This window comes from Harpegnathos saltator, unplaced genomic scaffold, assembly GCF_003227715.2.
Source record: "Harpegnathos saltator strain DR-91 unplaced genomic scaffold, Hsal_v8.6 scaffold604, whole genome shotgun sequence".
Lineage (NCBI taxonomy): Eukaryota > Metazoa > Arthropoda > Insecta > Hymenoptera > Formicidae > Harpegnathos > Harpegnathos saltator.
This window is the reverse complement of record NW_020230432.1, coordinates 1249142-1267934: the sequence shown is the minus strand read 5'-3', so window position 1 is coordinate 1267934 and position 18793 is coordinate 1249142. Positions and strand designations below refer to the sequence as shown.

The following is an 18793-nucleotide window of genomic DNA, read 5'->3' as shown; positions in this document are numbered from 1 at the left end:
TGAAAATTGCCGGAGTATTAAAGTCACGATACGCGTGGATCGCATTCGCTGGCGCTTGTCTCGCGCTACGGTTAACCCCCTGTTCACCCCATTGTTCGCCCTTCGCTCGGAGCAACTTCGACTGAGTATCGATTTCACGCCGATTCTTATGCTCGGTTTTAATTCGGCGCGACAGACACGGCGCGATTTATTGGCATTTATTTTGAAATTCGAGAGCCGACCGTAGCTTGGAACGAGCACGGACCGCTGATTGCTTGAGTGCAGGTATATACGCCGAAGCGAGAAACGCGGCGCGTCGAGATCGATAGATGCAACAAGTTCTTCGCGGTTAGAGTCTCCTCCACTTTGTGCGACATATCGTGCCCTCTTTCAGGAACGACACAAATAAGAAGACCACAATTTTGCTTCTTACCACGTAGACACAAGAACGTATATAAAATGTTGCAAGTAATTCATTCGAATGACCGAGGAGGAGAGCGACGCGGAACAATCTTCCTTTTTTGTCGTCACACAGTCGCAGTCAGGATTTAATTTCCCGAAACATTCTACGTGCGTGGAGACAAAAATATTGGATTAACTGGACTCGCGTGTAATTTCTTCGAGCTCGGTGAGCTTCGGTTTTTGCTCGATGCTGCTCTCTACGCGTTACCATCGCGTGATCTACTATCTATGTACGTCGGTAAAATAGGCATCCGCAATTTGCCAGGAAGCGACGGCAATTTTCACGAGGCGAGTAGACACGATGACGTGCATTCGATGATACGATGATCGAATTTTCGTTCACGGAGTTAATTTCGCGCGGGCGCGTGCGCGCGTTAACAGCGTCCGACGCGCGTAAAATTCATATCAGCCGCGTTAAAACCACACTGTCTCCGCTGATAAATCACAATCCGACCAGATTACGCGACGTTAAGTGATTTTAACATCGCTGTCGCGTCGCACTTGCCGCGGATGACACGCGCGGCCGAGGCGTTAAGTCACTCTCTGTCACTCGTAACCAAGAACAGCGTGAGACTTTAGTATCCTTGTTCCATTAAACGACGTACTGCACCGACTACAGCATCTTTATTACATTAAACGACATCGTTACAACTGCCGCTCGGTAGTTTATACGCTCGTTTTTATTGGCGCGCGTTGTAATCGGTCTTTATGCGGGTATTAACGAGAAATGAACGCGCGGCGCGATTAAAATCTGCATGCGGCCCGCGAATTGACTGTCGACTTCCGACAGTCGTTCAACAGCAATCTCCGTGCAGTTCGGAGCGACTCCACTCGACCGAACATTATTCTGCATTAATCTACTTTCGATCTTACCGGAAATCTCATCGCGTCTATTTTCACCCACGGATTTTTTCATCGATCGATTTGACTCTGACGAACGACGCGTGAGCTCGTGGTTTTTACCTGTTCGAACTCGCGACATTTATCCGTTTCCGTTTCTCACTCGTGAATGGCGGCGAATGGTGACCTGGCGAATTTTTCTTATCGCGCGATTCGACATTTCGATGTAACGACACATCTACCACGGTGTAAATTTGCCCGCGCTCTCTCTCTCTCTCTCTCTCTCTCTCTCTCTCTCGCGTTTGTTCAGCGGTGCATCGTGCGCGTATGAACGCAGAGAACGGAAGGTACTAACCGGATTTAACGGAGCAGTGAATGTGTGACCTGGACTCGTAATAGACCCAGTCGAAACCAGCTTCCACTGCAAGCCTTGCCAGCATTCCGTATTTCGAGCGGTCCCGATCGCTCGTCGTCACGTCGACGGCTCGTCCTTCGTAGTGTAGCGAATCCGTCGCGTGCTTACCCTCTTCATCCCAACCCTCGGTTACCCTCAGCTTCACCCCCGACCATTGATTCATCACCGAGAGCGCGAGACTGTTCAGCTTCTCTTTGCATCTCTGTAACATAGCGTAAGTTCTGGGTCATTGGGCTGCTAATGATACGATATAATAGATGAAGAGCGGTATATAAATGAAATATGATTAAAGTGCGTGTTAAAAATTGAGAAGAGGTAACTTCATAATCTGCCAGCAGTAGGCAGTAGGCGCTTTCTATATCGGGGATTGTTCAAATTTACGAAATTTCGTTCCAGCCAATTTTCTCTCAAAAACTTTCAAAAATGTATGCTTAAAATCTTCAATATATTAAGCTACGTTCGATTTCTTTTATCGAATATTGAAACCGTATTTACGCATGCACGTGGTCTATATTTACGAATATCCTTCGATCAAACTTCATAATTATTTCCAAGCGAGCTCAGTTAGACATCTCGGCGAGTTTAGAGTTAAGTTGATTCTCCTTGCCATTGGGTGATGGACATCGCTGCCCTCTTTCCCGGAAAGTTCCGCCTAATGCGATTTCCCTCGTGTCTGGAAAATCGCGCGAAGACAGGTCTGACCCGGAGAATTCAGCCAGCGATTTCACGCGGGTGTGCGCGGAAAAAGAGGCACCACCTCGTGATCGGTGGTGTCAGGTAGTGCGTGTGAGACCACAGTGAGGGAAACGAATGCGAGTTTCGACCGTGGTCACGAGATCGGGCCCAGGATCTTTAGGAGACTTTAAATGGGCCTAGTGCGTGGCGAATCAGCGGGCAAACAGGAGTATAAATACAGCCGATGTCAAGGATCGCATTCGGTCACGTCGATCTTCGATCTGCTCTCTTCTTGTCCGGTCGAAGCCAATTTTCTCTCTCGTTGTCTACCTGCACTGGACGACGCAGATAATCGGTCGGATCGGCCAGTCGGGAGTGAATCAGTAACGTTTTCTCCGGAGCAACGAAGCTCCGATTTCGGTGATGGTTCACACAGAAATCTTGCAGAACGAGAAATCCTTATCTTAACGAAACCTTGCGTGTAATTTAGACATTTTTACTTGCTGCCAGAAACGGGCCAGAAAGGCGTGAAACATTGATAGTTGATGAGATATAGCAAGAGAAGCTGAAAGCCAGCCCCACTCATATACGAGGAGTGGTTCCTCTCTTCAGAAACGTTTTCCGTACGTAATCGTTTTCATGTACTGAACACTTTGGCATTCATTTATTTACCCTACCTACATAAATGCAAAGTTTCATTAAAATTTCCGAATTTCCGGGTTCGCGAGTATCCCTTGTCAGGCAGACGGGGCCCGGCTGCGCGCGGAGCCGTGTAAAGCCGGGCCTTAATCTGGAACGCGGCGTATCGAGGGCGCAAGAAGGCAAACGCGAGGGAGCTTCCATTGAGCGGGCCCGCGGCATTGTCGAAGGGTATTCGAGGCGTCCGGGGTCCGCGTTCAAATCGATTCTCGAACAAGGAGGGCAATCGCCCACGCAGGGCCGTATCGCGCGGATGACCGGACGCGGATCGCACTCTTTAGGCGTGAATCGCGCCGAAGTGATCGGCCGGTCGGTCGGCTCCTTTTTGTTCTTTTTATTCCCGGCCAAACGCGCGGAAGAGGGTAATTTTCGAGACGGGTCCGCTCGACTTTTGCGAAGGGGAGAAGCCGCCGCGCGACGTCATCGTCATCGTCGTCGTCGTTGCTGGTCGATTACGAAAGAACACGCCGCTGCTGCCGGACCGGTCAGCCAATACCGCCGCGAATTGCCGCTGCGAAATTCGTAACACTCGGGACTCCCGTGCTGTCTCACCCCTTTTCTCGTACCCACGGGGTCTCCTCAATGGCGGCGCGCAACTGACCACGAAGCGGCTCGCGCGGTCCGCGGCCACAATGAGACCCGCTGGACGCTAACCGACAACGAAACGGGGGCTAACAATATCCACGAATTTGCAGCTCTCCTTGCGGCAATTAGACCCTATTGACTGCAGACGACGGCCCTCGGGGGACCGGTCCCATCTCTTCTCCCTTCTCGTCTTTCTCCTTCTCCTCCTCCTCCTCCTCCTCCTCCTCCTCTTCCTCTTCGTCGCCGTCTTCTTCTTCTTCTTCCTCCTCCTCTTCCTCCTCCTCCTCGTGCCCCTTTTACCTTGCTCGCTCACTCGCTCGCTCGGTCGTCTCGCGGTCCCGGTCATCCTCGCCGGTGAAAACCTTCAGCGGCCACGTGCAAGCGATTGCGACAAGCGAGAATCGCACGCCCATCCGCTGTCGGATGAATTTCCATTAAGGTCCCCGCGGCGATGAACCGGGATCGCTCTGAATGAAACCTCCTGCGAACGGGCCATAACCGAGAGAAGCCGAAGCCGAAGCCGAAGCTTAGACCAGGTCTCTCAATAGGCGGCCTTAATTCCCTCGTGCGCGATACGTTTCGCGAAATTTATAGCCCCGTGACTGTTGGTTCCCGGTCACCGCAACATCACCGGCCATCGGCGGTCAGCTCGGCCGCCGCTTCCGGTCGGGTGAAAGCGGAGAATCGCCGCTGCCGCGCTACGTTTAGGAGAAAGAGGAGGAGGAGGAGGAGGAGGAGGAGGCGGAGCAGCAGCCTAAGAATGTATCGTCCTCTGGAGATTGGAACAAGGTGCTTCGACTGTCGGCTCATCTTTTTGTGTTCCGTACCGCTCCGACTTCGTTAAACACAACAATGGGCGAACACCTTTCGCGCAAACTGGTCAGTAAGAATCAGGAATCCACGAGGATTTTCCCAACGCAATAACGAAACGGTCCAATTATCTCGATCGCGCCGGGATCGTTAAGTGTAGACGCGTGTCGTCCTTCGCACGAGGAGGAGGACCGGAGCCGCGGGATCGTCGAAATTTTCCCATGCGCCTTCGGCTTTCGGGCGTAGCGTTCGCGGGGCTGCGCGATGCATGATGAGAACCGAGGTAATAGAGGATGAGAATGACGATGGAGTCAAGGAGGAGAGAAAGAGGAGGAGGCGGAAGGCGGAGGAGGGGGAGGTATAAAAGCCCCGAAGGAGTCTCATATAAAGAGAGGGAAGAATGGTGAAGGGCCCGAGAGATATATCGGCCGTAGTGCGCTATGGGGAGCCTTGTTCGCACAGCGGGGTACCCCCTGAGCCCCTCCCAGACTTTACATCTATTTACAAACATTTTGGCGGACTTGAAGAGATGGAGGATATGAAAGAATGAGAAAGAGTGCGCGCGCGCGCGCGCGCGGTTAGCCAAAGCCGAGAGAATGTCGGGTCTTATGAAAATCCATTTCAGGTGAAAAATGGCCCGGTCCGTAATGCATTAGGGATAAGAAGGGAGGCACGGGCGGGGAGGGAGGGAGAGGGGGAGACGAGGGTGGTTACGCGAGAGTCGAGAATCCACGGCAGAAATCGAAGGAAGTCTCCAAATGCGGGAGAGTTCGTACGTATGCGCGAAATCTCACCAAGGAAACAAAACGCGAGTGTTCTCGTGCGAAAGGCGAAGGGGAAGCCGCAGTTTCAGCTCGGAGCACACAAATAGACTTAATGGAATTGCATTGATTCACTTCTGTAGGAAGTGTAAAAATGATAGTTTCTCGGAAATCGTTCGAGCTGGGGGGAGAGGGCGGCATCCTCACTCGAAGCATCGTTCTCGATGGTCGGCTTCCGATCTGACCGAGAGAGAAATCGGTGATATCTCGGCGGTGAGAAAGTCAGGATTTTCCGAGATACAACGCAGGACAAACTTGGTTTCTCGCGAAAAGCATCTGGAAGACGAGGAACAAATATCTCTTAACGGAATTCGTGCGATATAAATGCTTTTCAAAGAGGACAATTCGATGTTCTTGGAAGGTTTCCCTTGTCTGACCAGACACGTCTGTATCTCCTTCGCGCGTCGAGCGTGGACGCAACGCGGGAATTTCCTCACTTGGCAAATCTTCGTGCTCGAGTTCGTTTACAGGGTTGATCATGATCGACCAGGACGACTGTTGTCACAAGAAGGAACATATAGTCGACATAAAAATAAAATTCTCGGGAATTACGCGAGTATACGTCATCGAGAAGCGGACAGCCGGTAGCCGAGAAACCAGTCGCAGCGAATGATGGGTAGCGCGTTAGAACGCGACGCAGGACGTTGTATCCTGTGTTATTTCACTCCACGTTATTTTATCTCTCCTTCATCATTCGCCCCGATAGCCGCTAATTACGGTGCGCGCTTGTCGCTTACACCTCGTTTACATATTTCGTATCTTATCGCACGAACGCCCCGTTCGGCGAGGCCGTGTTAACTCTCGCGCGTTCGCGACTTGGTTCGCGTGCGTCTACCGACACGGTGTATAATCAACGTAGCGACATTAAAGCGAGCGATATTAATTTCCCCGTTCGCCGCGGTACTAATTGCCCTCGCGCTGCCTGTTACGGCTCGTTAAATCGCGGATAACGTTCACGAAATTGTCGAGCCATCGTCGGAGAACAAAGGAGCGGGACGCCGAGACAAACGACGTCGGAGTGTTGCCGAACAGTCGGAGACGCCAAGGGTGAGGAGGTCAAGGAGGAGGAAGAGAGAAAGAGCAAAGGAAAAGGACGACAACGACGACGACGACGACGACGATGACGATGACGACGACGAAGACGACGACGACGAAGACGACGACGACGACGACGACGACGACGACGACGACGACGACGACGAGGAGGTGAAGAAGAAGGAGACGGTGGAGGAGGAGGAGGAGGAGGAAGATGAAGAGGAGAAGCACGTTGAAGTAGAAGAAACGGCGGGAGCAGCAGAGAAGCCGAAGATGGGCCACGTATTGCCTCGAAAGGGGGTTGGGTCCGAGATGAAGGAAGATGGTGAAGGAGGACTGGGCTCCATACCAGCATCCGCAGACGGGGCCCCGCCCCCGCCGGTTTCTCCTTCGGTCCTTCTCCACCTCCGGTCCTCACCGGCTTTACCTTCTCGCGGCCAGGCCAACCTTTTATTCCAATCTTCTTGTTTCAACGTGCTCGTTGCTCTATCTCCCCTCTCTCTTCTGTCTTTCTTCGTCTCGCTCACTCTCTCTTTCTCTCTCTCTCTCTCTCTCTCTCTCTCTCTCTCTCTCTCTCTCTCTCTCTCTCTCTCTCTCTCTCTCTCTCTCCTCTCTCTCTCTCTCTCTCTCTCTCTTTCTCAGCCGTCCTCCTCTTCCTCCTCGCGGTGGGCCTCCCGTTCGCATGCCGGCCACATTCGGGGCCCCGAGAGTGGGCCCCGATGTTCCATTCACCGCGGCAACAAAACGAACCGCCCAAGCGTCAGCTGATCTTCCAGAAAGCCACTTCCGCCTCGGCGATAACGTACACCCGCGACATACACAGCCACACCTACGCGACGGCGCGTTGTTCGCGCATTTATCGATTTCGCTGATCGCCGAGGATTTAAATTCTCAGACGATGATCGGGAGGAGTCGCGTACGCGCCTTTTATGGGTTTTTAAGATCGCTCTCACGAGGCGAGGCTACCCCCATCTCTCTTCGGGCGGACTTTTATTCGCGACTCTCGTTGTTCATTCTCGCTGCCGATCTCGCGCTCGTCTCTCTATTAATCGCCGACGAAGGACTATCGAGACGGTAGACGCGATCGGTGCATGCAGGACAATGGCCTGGGACCAAAGAGATGACACGGCAACAATGGCAGTCGTGTTTTCAGAGAGAATCGTGCGAGGTGCATCGAGTGTTTGTCGAGCTCTCTAGATGGTCCCGGCAGCAACGACTGAAGAGCAATCCCCGCGCCGGAACGACCTATCTCACGCTTCTCTCTTCGGCTCCTTCCTTCATCTTTATGCTGATATACCCTTCGCCTCACTGGTCTTTCGTTTGTACGGCCGTACGAATATACATTCCGTTCTTTGTCTTAGCAGTTCGTCAAACAACGGGGTACGTGTTTAAGGAGTTTAACTCGGTGAAAGTGGACGTACGACTTGGAAACTGCGTTCGCACTCGGAGAGCTACGAGGATCGTTCGATTTCTGTTTAATTAGTCGAAGCCAATCTCGCGGAGAACTGTCTTGCTAAGCCGGGTTTAACCAAGTACATATTTAATCTTCGACCGGACATCGAGGTGTTTCCAATCGCATAACTTCGTCTTGCGAATGAATCATCAGTTTGTGGACCAAGCTGATTTCAAAGTTACTCTACGCGAACGATTGTTTAAGTGCGACGTTGATTTAATTCTCACGAGAAGATTCTAGCGAGAGGTTATTTTTCACAACATCTGCTTTTTCCTTGCTTCCTTTCTAAGAGGATGTCGATCCTTCGTCGCGCTCGCGTCTCCAATTTTATAATCAACGTACTCGCCAATGTGCCATTTCCGGGAAGCCCGTTCGACGCGACTATCAACCTCGCCGAGAGGAATTTTCAACCTGTCGTGCTTTTCGATCCGCGCGTTTCTGCGCTGCTAGGAGATCAGGTTACATCCTTATTGCTTACCTGAGCAGTGACACCGCTAGGACGTGGACGGCAACAAGGCTAAACCGAACTCAACAGCCGCGAGCGGATATTAACGATAAACTTTATTAAAAAAAGGATGGCTCGTGCATAGAACGGCTTCAACGTGCACGGAATAGCGCGCGAAGTGGCGGTGATCTCGTCGTCGTTCTTATCACGCACAGATCTGCTGTTTATTGTCATCGCATACAATAATTATCCCGGGTAACTCGCATAGTCGCCCAAGTCTCAACAGTCGCGGCGTATCGCGGATTACAAACGGATTACAAACTTCGGAAATGAATTTCCACACACGCGGAAAAGCGTCATAGAGACGACTCCTCGCACCCCCTCCCCCCCCCCGTCGGATTAGATCGTCGAAGATGCCCGCGAATTTTCTCGCCGCGACTACGTCGACGTGCGCGCGCGATTTCCTGGAAAGCCGTATCGATCGCGCGTGGATCAATCGGCGAGGGCTCCAACCTGTCGCGCGGCCGATTCGAGTCTCGGCCGTGTCCCGGGGAGCTCATGTTACATCCTTATTACATACCTGAGCGGAAGACAAGACCGCGAGGAGGACGTCGTGGCGGCGGAGGTAGATCGAAGTCGACGGACCGCGAGACCCTTTTGTCTGTGGGAACGGATTACCCACGGCGAGAAGGATGCTGAAGGAGAGTCAGGTGGAGTGATGGCGACGTGAGAGAGCGAGAGGGCGGGCGGGCGGGAGGGGGAGGGTGGCGAGGAAGGGTGGAGACGGGGTGAAGAGCGCGAGGAGTGCGAGAGAAAGAGACGACACCAGGGGCGTGTTGTTTTGGCTCCGAGGCACGTCACGCCCGTCGTCAACAGGCTCTTCGGGTACTCCACGAAGGCGACCACGGGTGATGAAGCCTCGTCTACCGCAATCAAAGCACGCCTCGTCGCTTCCGCTCACCGCTCGCTCCGCCGATCTCTCGATATCTCTCGCGCTCGCGCAGCTTCCTCCTTCTGGCGAAGCGCCGGTCTAACTGTAGAGGTATCGATGTCCCCCTCGCTCCTCTCGCGACCGCGAGTCACGTAGCGTGCGAGATTATGTTGAAAAAATCGTATCGTATCATATCGCGCTGCAACGAATCGTGTAGTACCACGCGCGCGCGTGCGATCCGGCAGATTCGAGCGGGCGTGCGTGAGAACGAGTTCGGGGAGAAAGCGCGCGGAGAAGATAAGGGTAGGTAGGTAAGTGAGAGGGAGGTTGTGTTGTCGACGAAGCCGCATCGACAAGCTCGTTGAGGTAACCGCGCGATATGTATGGGAAAGGATGAGTATGCCTGTCCGTGAGTGAATCGACGCATCGCGAATGACTGACGCTACTTTCTCGTCGGAGATGGACGATACTCGCGGCCGGTTGCAAGTAGAAATTCTCTCTCCCTTCTTTGAGAGAGGAGACTGGTTTCCGACTAGTTGACGATCCGTTTCTACAGATCACACCTGTGACTTGCTAATTTAATAGTCGATTTATCAAGCTTTAACAAATTAGACTTGGAACTGCTCCATATCGCCTAACGCGACGAAACGCAACGATATGCTTGCAGGGAAGAAAAAGACCGGCGTTTATCTCCCTCATCGTACTCTCTTCGAATTGTACTCGAAGGACACGGCGTAAAGTCAGGGAATTATTTCCGAAGGGGTGAAAGGTGGAGGACACTCGACGCCCTTAACTTAAGAGCTCGTCGCGCTGGCCGAATCTTCGAACGAGTAGGAAGACGAGGAGAAGCAGAAGGAGATGGTGGAGGAAGAGGAGGAGGAGGAGGAGGAGGAGGAGGAGGAGGAGGAGGAGGAGGAGGAGGAGGAGGAAGCTGGAGACGAGAAAGAGAAGCAGCAGCAGCGACGGCGGCGAGAAGGAGCGAGGAGAAGAAGGAGAGAGAGCGCAAGGTATGTGTATACGGAGAGGACGGATATCGTGTTCCAAATCGGGATCCGAGGGATCGGGTTATTAGGATCGAAATGAATGTAAATCCCCTTAACACGATCCCCGGCCAAAACACGGCTACCCGCGGCTCCGAAAGTGGCCAGATTAGATACCGCGCGGCGGCCCTGACCGGCCGGGCCGGGCCCCGTCGCGATCCCGCAGGATGTAGCAGCCCGATGCTATCTCCTCGGATGCTGCCTCCACCTTTCTCTCCAGCGCCGCCGCGTCGAGGACCTCCTCCGGGACCAAGCCTACCCCGCGAACGGCTCCTTAAATCTCGCGCGACCACAGGAATGCTTGGTGCGCGTCCGACCTAACGAGCTTTTAATCGCCGGTCGTCGAACGTGACGCCGCGCAACGAACATGACGGGGGTGTGTGTGCGACACGCGTGCCCTTCAAAATCGAGCCGATCATATCCTCGGCTCCCTTTCCCCCCTCTCTCTCTCTCTCTCTGTGTGTGTCTGTCTCTTCATGAGGAGCTCGTTTTCTCATCGATTTCGCGAGCTCGTCGATACGCTTACCGCGCCGGCCGCGATAAAAAGTTCATTCGTTGCGCGGGATAGATCGTTTAGATCGATCTGCCGGAGGGATTCTTCTTTCCCTCCGAGGGACACAAGCGAGACAGCGAGAAAGGAGGAGCGATAAATCTCTCAGTGCGTTATTTAAATCGTGGCTTTAAGTTACCGTCAACGACCCAACATATTCTTGACGGTAATCGCCGAACGAAGTCATGGCGGGCATTTGATATCCATTCACCCCCCCCCTCCGTGAGTTACCGAACGTAATTCGTGCGCGCCGGATGATAGCGTATCTCCCCGTTTGCCCACAAGCTGTTGTTTACACCGGCCGATCGGTATCTGTGTCACAACTATGTGTTATTTCGAACAAAGCAGTTTATCGATCGCTTCATCGCTCGGCGCGAGGAGAGCATGAATACCCAGTTAAGTGGCCAATGACTGCGTATAATTTACCTTATCTACCAGAATATTACGTTCCTACTCAGCGAATCGATTTCTCACGTGGATCAGATACGCGAAGGTCGATTTATCACGTCGTTCGATTGGCCCGTACAGGAACGGCGGGCGGAGGGGAAGCCCGGCGAGTCGGTGTTCCCTGAATGAATTAATCTCGACGGCGATATCTGCACCGATAAGGCGACGTGACGGTGGTGGTGCGTGGCGACATTTCATGACGACTCCGGCGGGTTCGCGGGTATATCTGGCACGTTCTACTTCTTATCGGCGATAAAGATCGCTATCTCGCCACCGGCGCGCGTCTCGAAGATTTGCGCGACCGACCGCGCGACCGCGACGCGCCGCCGCGCCGGAGACTTCCCCGAGTCCGGAAAAATTCGCCGACGTTGCCGGGGGGATTACGAGACTTTATAGTGACACTCCTCGTATAAACGCCACTGTAAATCAAGGGTTATAAGGCGAATTCGTCGAGGACACCGTAAGAAGACCGGGTCGACGAGCGGGCTATGCGGAGGAGGAGAGAAGCACGTCGAGGCGAATCGTGACTAGCTCCTTCCCTTCTCTCCCTTCGGCTCTCCTACTTTCTGCTGCCTCCGCGATTTCCGCCGCTCGCGATAAGCCAGCACCCTGATTTGCGATCCGAATCAAGTCATACGACGAAGTCCCGTATTTTCTAAAAGAGTGCGCTTTCGCGTTTGTGCGCTCACGAAACCCATCTGCGAGATTGAGGTTGCGCGATACGAAATTTTTCGGATGATTCGGTTAATATCATACTTAATGGCTAGCGGAAATAGTTTTTGTTCCGCTGGTTGGACATTGTAAAACGCACAGAAGCACATTGCTCTTTGCAGTTAAACTCGGCAAGCTGGGGAAGCTCGAGTTGGAAAAATTACGAGATCGACAAGGGTGTGCCGAAAATCTTATTAGGAGATTTAGACAAGTAGATGAGTTTTCATGGAGAAGAACCAATCTTCTATGAGTAGATTCTTGATCTACGGATTATTATCGATCGTAGGATGCTTAAAACGAGTAGAACCCACCTAAGAAACCGAAATCAATCCGAAACTCGTCAGGGAACTTGATAAATCGGATACTACGGAGAAAATAGCATATAGATAGAGAATGAAATCTGTTCAGGGGAACGCGTCGTAAATATAGTCGATTGCGTAATGTGCGTGATATGTGTACGTGAAATCACCTTAAGAGATCCGCGGAGCGACCAAAAAAGGGACGGGCGGGACGGTTGTTCTTCGCGCCGAAAATATCGACGCGATGAGTTGCGGCGGCGGCGGCGGCGGGGGCGACGGCGGCGGCGGCGGCAACGGTACAAATAAAAGTGACTCCTTGATTATTATTGTACGATATACTACGTATGAGAGATCCCAACATTCTAAATCCGCCGCCGCCGCCGCCGCCTCAAAAAAGCAAACTCCGCCGAACTGCGGAACGCGTTTCGCCGGAGCGGTGCAAGTGAAGCGAGCATGAGAAAATATAGCTTCGCAGCCTTCGTCCATCGCGAAACGGAGTCGTTCGAACGTGGCCGGGTGCCTCGGAACCGGCTTCAACCTTGCGCGAGAGGAACGTCCGTATCCCGCTATCGATCAAATCACGAATTTGGAATGCGGCATTAGTCAACGTCCACGACCGGACGTCGCCGTTTCGGTTTTCGCGCGAGCGAGAAAGTCGCGATTATTTTCGCGTGTCGTTTATTGCAAAAAAACAGAAAGAAAGAGAGAGAGAGAGCGAGAGAGAAAGAGAGAAAGAGAGAGAGAGAAAGAGTGAGAAGAGCTGACGCTGCGTGTACATTCACTGCTATTAATGCTCGCTGATAAGGATACAGCAATTTCTAACAGCAATTAAGACGTTGACTGTCTCGTAGAGTCAGTTACGATACTGGTCTTGCACGGAGTCGAACCGCCCGCTAATTGACGGTACAAATTAGCAGGTACTAATTAATTGGCCCGATTAATCAATCGTTACTTCCGCCGTAAATCACGAACCGACAGCGTTGACCTGATGGAAACTCGTTCTCGAAAAAGTGACGTGAACGTCCCGAAAGATTCGCGCGATGTTGAGAGATCTTCCACATGTACTGTCACATAATATTTGATACATTCAGCAAAAAATGTTACGCGATGTTGGCCACCGTCGATTGCAGCGAGTAGGTCGAAGTTTGAAATGTAGATCGCGCATGAACAGGTCTTCCGGCACTAATTAACACTTAATAATCCACGTTACGGGATTCAATTATGGCAGAACAATGTTATTACGACTATCTTTCGCTACATGCGCAACGGTGCAATTCGCGAATGGAACAAAGTCGCGCGGCGATCCTCGCGATCCTCGCGCGAAGATAGGACCTCGTGGTTCGCCCGTGCAAGTGGTTACCTTAAGCGTAGCTCCACACATCACACACTTACGCACACAGACACGGCGCTTTATACCAGCCAGCCAGCCAGTCAGCCAGCCAGCCAGCCAGCGGAATATGTGGGCGGACGATTATTTATCTTGTCGTCCGCGTAATTACTCCGTGCCGACGGCTCCAGCTTCTAAAGCACGTGTCTGTGAATCACCCACGGCCAGTCTCTTTCTCTCTCTTTCTTCCTCCCTCCTTCTCTCTCTCTCTCTCTCTCTTCTCGGTACGCGATGCGTTTCCTCGTGTGTCGTTCGACATCGACAAGCGTGGGACAAGCGGCACCGAGAGAGCCGGAAAAGAGCGTTTCTCTCCGGCCGCGAAGGAAGAGAGACGACGGTCTAATTGGGAAAAAAGTCGAGGATCTCGACGACGAGGTCTGGAAAGGATTCTCCGATGGAAATTTAATTGCACAGTCCGAGACGAGGGAATTGAAACTGATTTCCCAAATACGGGCCGGACTTGGTTTCGGCGAGAAGGGAAACGCGCGATTTATTCGTCGATCGATGCGATAGTAAAATTCGTTGGGGAAATTTCAAGACAGGGTCGAAGGGTTCGAGCGAAGAAGCGGGGAAGAGGCTAGTTGCATGAAGCACCCAAGCGCGTCCACTAAATCAATCAGCCGCTCGGCCAGCTACGCTAATTAGCGCTAATTGACCTTTAGACCGCGCCGGTCTCTAGTTGCTCGCCGTGTTATTTCTCGCCGGATTCGCTCTCCTCCGCCGTTTCTGCATACAATTAGACGCACAAGAGACGGCAAACCTCTTTATTGAAAAAATAAACTTTCCCGTCGAGAGCGCGCGAATATGTGCACTCGCTGTCGCTCCGATACTACTCCGAACTGAGTCACACCGTATTTGTCGCGGCGACGCAAGGCGTGCTCGACGAGAGAAAACATTCATTTTTACAAGAGTGCGTAATTATGCGACAAGAAGTAGCCCCTCTCTCTCTCTCTCTCTCTCTCTCTCTCTCTCTCTCTCTCTCTCTCTCTCTCTCTCTCTCTCTCTCTCTCTCTCTCTCTCTCTCTCTCTCTCCTCCCCCCCTGTCTCGTTCTAATCACGCGTGCACTCTACGTTCTAAACGGTGCGGTAAGCGCCGATTAAATAATCGAGAATTTCGCGACCTGTTCTCTTTGTGAGCCGCTCGCTGCGCGGATATCGTATTTACAAACGAGCACCACCTGCGGCAGGTTTACTTCGCTGGCGTTTATTGACAAACGAGCCGCTTATCGGGCGCAGATAACGATCGCGACCTGAATCGCCGTCGCCTGCGCTTATTTTGCATTCCGTCACGTATCAATAATCTCGCGTGGCGATTCGTCGATCAGGTTCGATCGCGCCGTTGGCGCCGTTCTCTAAACTCGTTCTGAAAATAATTGCCGCGCACGCGTCCGGTATATTTCGCCATTTCCTTCTCTTCAAATCGTCGTGCCGGTTCACGTGAATCACAATGAAGAAATGTTACGCGTTATTTACTTTGACGAGTGAACATATTATGAAATATTCATACATGAAGATATATAATTGAGAATAATTCGCTAGGTCAAATGAATATGTGAGTCCACGGTATAGGAAGACCGCTTATTCGCAGCAGTCTTATCTTATTTTTATAGTCTTATCCACCGATTACAACAGATCTAGAGCAGCTTTATCGGCACATCCGACGAGAGTCGCGATCGAGGGAGAAAGAGAGAGGGGGAGGTTCATCCGTTATATTATATAACGTGAAGACGCGTACAATCACGTCGGCAGGCGCTCGTGCGAACAAGTACGCGTAATTACGCCACTCGCGATAACGATAATCTGATATCCGTGTTTCGCGGCGGAACCTCGCGAGACGTCAACCGCGCTCGACAAAGAGCAAGCGGATCGTTAAGTCCATTGTAAACGCATTACTGCGGGATGCATCGACTTACCGGGGACCCCGAAGGTCGACGGGAGGAAAAGAATTCGAGGGGATCGAGTGGCCCGCGCGGATAGTAGATTTGTATACGCGACTTCTTCCTCTCTCTTTCCCCTTGCCCGTCTCTCGATCTCTCTTCCTTCTCGCTCTTGCTCACGTCATGAATAAAATTGAATAGCCGGACCGGTAACCTAAACCTAAAGGCACTCACCACCTGTTGCTTTTGTGTTTGTACACGCCGGTCCTTTCACAAGTAAAGCGACTCTTAGATCGATGACTACTTTTTTGTCACCCTTCACAGATCTAAGGTTCCGCGCGGAGACTGGATCTATACACGCGGCTCGTATTTAATTGTTGTTTCATTAAATCAGATCTCGTCGGGCAGAAGCGCGCCACTGTGAAACGTACATAGCACGCGCGCGCTCTCCGATGAATTCGGATTCTTTCCTGCACGAAAGTCCGACTAATAGTGTGTCACGGTGTCACCTAAATTCGAAATCACTTTGAACATTCGGAAAATTCAGCAAAATTCCAATTAGAGATTAAAACACCGCAAAAATTAGCATCTGTTCTCTTACAAGGGCGACGCGTGGAGGCGCCTTCGCAGAGGCAAATAGCGCGATCGACGGGAAACGGGAAAAGAAAAGCAGAAACTAAAGCAGATTAGAGGGAATTATCGCGTCGATTAGCGCACCGATAAAATAATCTCGCGCGGATAACGTTAACGGTATGTAAACGTGTGCACAACAAGCGGCATACGGCTCTCTCCCTCTCTCTCTCTCTCCCTCTCCCTCTCTCTCTCTCTCCCTCTCTCTCTCACTCTCTCTCTCTCTCTCTCTCTCGTCTCTCTCACTCGTTGGACTTCCTGGCCGGGCGCGTCTCGGAATTACGCGGAGAGATATGTCCCTACGTCGAGCGCACCGCGGCGTTGCAAATTATGCCGGTTGCGTCGCGCGATTAAATGTAATCGATAAAATCAATCTAAGTGACCCCTCGCGCGCCAGCGACGGTGGCGGCGGCGGCGGCGGCGGCGGCAGTGCCGCCGATGGCGAGATTACTCGGAAAGCGCTACTTCGTTATAATTCCGGTCGGCGTGTATACGCGCGGCGGCATTAATTCAATCTTTCACGCGTGTACGAGCGCGAGCAGGTAGCGCGGCGCGTCTTGTCACGGGGAATTAAGATTAACATTCAGAAGTGGCGTGTACGCGAGGTCGTTAGCGATATTTACAAGTACGCGCGCGAGCCGGTGCAATAAACTCGTTGCCGCGGTTATCCTGGCCGACTGTAAAGCAATAATCGAGTCGTTATCCTGGGCGTTGCGAGGCGAGCTCCGGGCTGGGCCCATCGAGCCGCGCTCTCGCAGGACGGATTTCGTCGGGTGGCCGCGACGACACTTTTCGCGTGTCACGTATATTGCAATCTCTATGACATTAATTGGAACACAAGACACGCTAATATTGCGCAGTTTCCCCTTAGCTAATTTCTCGTAACTTGGCTTTGTCACTTTTTGTCTTTTCTTTCGGTGACTGAAGCGAGTCGAGGCGAGATTTAGAAAGGCTGAAGGATGACCGAAAAGATTAACGGAGGATTAATTCCCTCCTGCTTGTTGCGACATTCATATCACGCGAATATGGAAATGTCTGCTCGCCGTTCGCGCGCGGCTTCCTCGCAAGGGTGGCAGGCGCTTCGGTTGCAGGTTCGCCGATGTGCTGCCGCTGGTTAAACGTTCGTTCGGTAGTGTTATCGGTGTCGAGTGGTAGCCTCGTTCGTCGAGGAGGCAGAAGGCGAGCCGGGAAAGGACGAGAGCAGGTTGCAACGGGAGAGAAGAAGCATTGGCCTGGCAAAGTGTTTAAGAGCGTTATCTTCTCGGCTATTAGTCTTTCTTGGTGTGTGGCCTCCGATCTTACCGGTCGTCCCGCTCTCGGAGAGCACGAGCTCGAGCAAGGGTTAAGTTTAAGTAGCCCCCTTATCTCGGCTCACCATCTACACCCCGAGAGATTCATGGCGAGGATCAAGAGAGAGAGAGAGAGAGAGAGAGAGAGAGAGAGAGAGAGAGTCGGAAGGAAGGAGAACGGATGGGACGAGGCGCGAAGATCGACGCGAATTCCGTCGCTTCTGAATGTCGAGGGCCGTCGGCCATTCGCGCGATAAATATTCGCGATCGCGGCTCATCGATGACACTCGCGCGGCGAGTCGCGTTTCCTCGAGGATTGACGTTCATCTCAGAGAAATGGAAGAAATCAGAAATCTCTCGGATATTCCACGGAGTTGTATTGCGTTCGGTGACAAACGTTCGATATATTCAATATTCGATACTCACTATAACATAATCGATTACGTCTCCGTATTCAAAATTTTTTGTTAAAACAAATAAGGAATCGATATATTATTATAATTAATTTATATATATATCTATTCATACATATGCCGATCGCAATACCGTGATTATAGTATAGAGGGTTGAGCGTTAGTGAAGTCGTGAAATAAATTCTCGACGTCGATATCCTCCGGAACTCTCTCGATGTGCGAAGACGCGCTGCGCTGTTGAAAAATCGACTTTCAATTCCAGATGTAACGACCTTTGTCACTTCTTTCTCAGTCCGGGTGTCAGAGAGATCGGCGCCCCGTAATTATTGTAGATAAATCCGCGGCGATCGATCAGGCGCGATCGAGGGGCGCCAGACGCCCGACACTTTAAATAACAAGTGGACGTGTCCTTTGTTAATACGTTTGGTTTATTAATAGGGACCACAGTAGGACGTTGGGCCTCGCGCTAGCACGGTATGGGCCCATTGTGGAAGGGAACGTGCGGTGCGCGTAATTCCCTGCAGATTGATGGCCAACCATTACCGGAATTTATCACGCCTGCCAGGCGACTATTGTGACGTATGTGTAAATAAAAAACGGTCGTGTGGCGAGAGCGGAATATCGAGCCGCTTTCGTGCGTGACGTCGTCGTCGTCGTCGTCATCGTCGTCGTCGTCGTCGTCGTCATCGCTCGCATTCGGAATGATGACGTTCGTACTTTGTACGTGGCGACTCTTCTCGCGAAAAAATTCACCCAAGTCCGGAAGTTGCGGCGTTTCACTCGATCTACTAATACAAACTGACATCTACGCGCGTACGAACGATTCTGAGCATTTTCTACGGAAACTTTTGCGAATATTAGACCTTCAGATAAATTATAATATTAATTGGCACACATACGCACATTCACACCGGAGCGCGAGATGCTCCGCTTTCGGTAAAGATTTAATTCAGGGAGGGAGGGAGAGGGCGCGCGGCCGAAAGGGAGATTATATTCGGAA

General features: G+C 52.0%; 1 protein-coding gene across 1 annotated transcript in view; it reads right to left on the bottom strand.

The window, feature by feature from the left end:
• hh (hedgehog signaling protein) overlaps positions 1 to 18793 on the bottom strand; it is a 44139-nt gene that overhangs the window by 2675 nt on the left and 22671 nt on the right. Inside the window, exon 2 of the mRNA XM_011141343.3 lies at positions 1637 to 1898. Coding sequence (XP_011139645.1) covers positions 1637 to 1898 — 262 coding nt within the window. The remainder of the gene's footprint in view (positions 1 to 1636; positions 1899 to 18793) is intronic.